This window comes from Thalia democratica, chromosome 1 (assembly GCF_965202585.1).
Source record: "Thalia democratica chromosome 1, ktThaDemo2.hap1.1, whole genome shotgun sequence".
Classification (NCBI taxonomy): domain Eukaryota; kingdom Metazoa; phylum Chordata; class Thaliacea; order Salpida; family Salpidae; genus Thalia; species Thalia democratica.
The window spans coordinates 37,339,826-37,343,732 of NC_139165.1; the positions used below are offsets into that span (position 1 = coordinate 37,339,826).

General features: G+C 25.8%; 1 protein-coding gene across 1 annotated transcript; it reads right to left on the bottom strand.

Moving 5' to 3' along the window:
• Positions 1 to 608: 608 nt before the first annotated feature.
• LOC145835620 (polyubiquitin-B-like) lies at positions 609 to 2,333 on the bottom strand. The gene is made up of 4 exons (XM_082943297.1): positions 2,234 to 2,333; positions 1,384 to 1,602; positions 976 to 1,167; positions 609 to 745 (listed from the first exon to the last, which is right to left on the bottom strand). Exons 1-4 carry the CDS (start codon positions 2,331 to 2,333, stop codon positions 609 to 611), a joined length of 648 nt encoding a protein of 215 aa, XP_082799423.1.
• Between the last annotated feature and the right edge of the window lie 1,574 nt (positions 2,334 to 3,907).

Genomic DNA, 3,907 nt, shown 5'->3' on the forward strand with positions numbered 1-3,907 from the left:
AACAAATATAGTCAACATCTTTTTTGCTATTTTAAACTTAAAATACTAATTGAAATTTTTTATTTACTTCACTTAAAATAGTATGACATTAGGTTATTAACACATTATATTTTTAGTTAAGAAATCTTGATAGCTCTTACATTTCTGATTACCCCATAAAACACTATTAATAAAATAAGCTTGTTTAAGTTCAATATTTACAACATTTATTACAACAAATTTATATGAAATGAAATTATTTTGGAAAATAACTAAAATTTCTGTTTTAGCCGATTAACAAGTCAATTTTGTTTTGTTACTCTTTAACAGAAAATTGCAGAACTTTATAAGTAAGTGTTGTAGACATACTGTAAAAACTATTTACTAACCTTTTATTAAAACTTATATATCAAACATGTTTGTTATAATCACTAAAGATAAAACAGTAAATAAAAACTAATTTAAATTAAGACACACTAAATGAAAGGATAAAAAACACATCATCATTCATTTCAATTATATAGCTAGACAAATTTAGAGAAATTATTTTCTACTACTGTTAGGCCATGGTGTTTTGCCAAAATGCCAAAATTGTTTACGTTGACGTCTCTTAAGACTCTAGTTTCACACTAAAGACATTTTCCGCCAACAAGTCTCAAAACCAAATGAATAGTAAATTCTTCGGCAACATTGTAGTCTGTCAAAGTTTTACTATCATCTAACTGTCTACCCTGGAAGATCAAACGTTGTTGTCTAACAGTAAGACCTAAAATATTTTACTTTCAAAAGATGAACTTAAACTATAAAAATACTACTGTTTTTCATTGTTTTGTTAAATAGTTTTCAACATAACTAAATTTTTATTTTTCAAAACAACTATGATGTAGTTTAAAACTAATTTTTTTTAGATTTTATATTATTTCAATCAACATATTTAACATATACTGCAAACGTGTCCTAATTTACCTTCCTTTTCTCAAATCTTAGCCTTAAGACTTTCAATCGTGTCAAAAGCGTTTACAAAGAACGTTATTTTATGACCGGTCAAATTTTTCACGAAAATTTTCATTTTATCAGCATTCCTGAGGTCAATAGCAGATCCCTCCTTAACGCTGTATTCGGAAATAGTTTTTCCATCTTCAAGCTCTTCTTGTCCGAAGCTCAATATTTGCTTGCTGAAAGGAATACCTGAAATAAGCATGATATTGATTAACTGCATTAAGAACTAGTCTTTTAACAGAACTAACGCTATACTATTTCTATAATTAAATACAATATTTTAGTCATATAAATATTATAAATTTTATCAAGTATCCTTCTAAAACTTAAAATTTTGTCATTATTACTTTATCAACTTAAATTTGCTAATCAGTTTATTATGTAATACAGTCTTTTCACACTGACCCCTTTTATCCTCGATCCTCGCTTTTAGAATCGCAGCGGTGTCTGTCAGGTTGACTTCCAACTCAAAAGTCTCACCGCCCAACTCATTCACTTTTATTTTCATATTGGAGACAGTCAATGCAACAGAAGACCCGTCCTGGATGTTGTAATCGTTAAGCGACTTTTCGCTTTCCAATTCCTCTCCATTGAAAAACAACTTTTGCATGTCATAAAGAAAGCCTATTAAAAGATGTTTTACAAACTTAATAATACACTTTGCAGTAATAGTTAACTGCATCAAATATTTTAACTAAACATAAGTTTTTTTTTAAATTTATCAAATTTAATTAGTTTTCTTTACCAAAGTTTTTTTAATCTCACTATTCAGAAAAAAATTCAATAAGTCAAATTATATTAAAAAACTGTAATATTTTAGGATTTTTATAACACTTTTTATTATTTTACAGTTATGAAAACAAAATATAGGATATTTAAATAATATGTATTTATTTTCTTACAGTTAACTTGTAATTATCTGCAAAAACATATCAATAAGTACAATTAGTCACTAAAGTCGTTTAAATAAAATTGTTGTAGGGGTTAACAACTAATCAAATCCGAGCTATATTTATTCTACTAGAATACATTGGTAATACCGAAATTTTACTTTATAATTTTTAGTACCTTAATTTTGTTTACTAATAAGTTTATAAATTAATTTTGTAACATACCAATAACAAAGGCTTATCAGTAAGTAAAACAATAACAGGATGAATTATAAGTTAGAATACAAAGTTAGTCGTCTACTACTGCCATCGGATTTACAAATAAATAAATTAACTTTTTAAAATAGTAGTTTAAGTATTTTAACCTTGACTATCCTGAATTCTTGCTTTGACGATCGCACAAGTATCAAAGGGATCCACAGAAAACATAAACCATCTGTTCATGGTATCCACTTTTATCAGCATGTTTATTTTATTTAAAATCCTGTTAAAATTTAAAAGTTTTTTTTTGATAATAGATTTAAGAGAAATTTAAATTTGACAATTTTTTAAATAATTAAATAAAAATGTTTATTGATTGAAAGTATATCAAATTTTTATAAAATTACATAGCAAAATGTATTTAGCAAAAAGTACATCAGAAATACTATTAAAGAAATAGTTGCAGTTTAAGTTTAAAATTTTTAAGATGATTAAAGCATTTATATTTTATATTTATAGTTATTTTTTTATTATTGAAGAATAATCTATTAAAATATAACACTAGCTATATTTGTTTCTAGACCCTTTTATCTCAGCATTATGATACTACTCATGTTTCTTAATTTTAAAGATTCAATATTCAACATTTAAACGGTTAGTTTCAAGTCATAACTATAGTTTATAAAGACGCTTTTAATATTTACTACATTAAGTTTACTTGATTTAATAATGAATTTTAAAAACATAAAATTTATAGGGCCATATAATGTTTTTATCAGTATACAAAAGACACTCAGTGTAAAATCCAAATGATTTTTAGCTATTTTCATCGTTGTATACAAAGCAAAAAAAAAAATATTTTATATATATTGTATCAGTAGTAAGTATCATAAACAAAAAGTCGTTAATTATAAAATGTTTCTAGCTCAAACAAAATCCTAGTACATTGTTATATAACAATTGCATATAAACGTTCAAATTTGGTAACTTGCGAACATTACCTAAAAAAATTAAGTCATCTTAAGCGATAGAATACATACCAAACGTAAATTATTTAAAAATTGTAGCTTTTTACAGACTATTAAATGATCATCTGCTTAAAATCTGGCAAGTTGGCCCGAATAGTTGCTAGACTACTGATAACCATTATGAGCCTCAGAAATCCCATGATGACCCTAGTAAATAAGCTGGATAAATGCTGATCTCAATTGGTGTTTGTTGTTTGGAAAAAAATTCATGGGATGAATCATTGGATGAAAGTTTAGATTTTGCTGGTTAAAACTACTTTTAACCTTTATATTGACAGGCACATTGAAAGACGTTAAATAAAACCAAAACTAGTTATAATAAGGATTTGTTAATGTCTTCTTAAGCGGCTAGTAAAATTTTCCAGCATATGTCAACTTAACTAACTTTAATTATCGTAAACAATGAAACTTTGTGTCTGTTAAAACACTTAGTTAACTTCTCAAGTTTAAGTCAAATAACAGTAAAGAAATAAGAATTTAAGAAGTATACAAAATAATAGTTTATTTCACCGTTGGGTGCTCTCTCTATAGGGTATCTTATTTGACGTTAAGAATAAACCCAAAAGTAACTGTTTATCGACGTACAAAATTAATTTCCATTACTTGATATCAGCTGTTTTAAATTAACTTCTTACAAAACGGTGTTTATTAATAGTTTCCGTTATAAGTCAATATAACTAGCAGTTGACTCACCAACAGTCAATATCATAAACATATTTAAAATATCAAAGAATTTTAAAACACGAGTTTATGTGATATTATTGAATATTTTTTTGAGTCTTCTGTTTATTGTTTCAGATAGTTGTTTTA

Coding starts and splice junctions, on each gene's coding strand:
- LOC145835620 (XM_082943297.1), bottom strand. CDS start 2,333: ATGCTGATAAAAGTGGATACCATGAACAGATGGTTTATGTTTTCTGTG. Junction 1,168..1,383: donor GAGGATCGAGGATAAAAGGG/GTCAGTGTGAAA, acceptor TGCTTATTTCAG/GTATTCCTTTCAGCAAGCAA. Junction 746..975: donor CGCTTTTGACACGATTGAAA/GTCTTAAGGCTA, acceptor AAAATATTTTAG/GTCTTACTGTTAGACAACAA.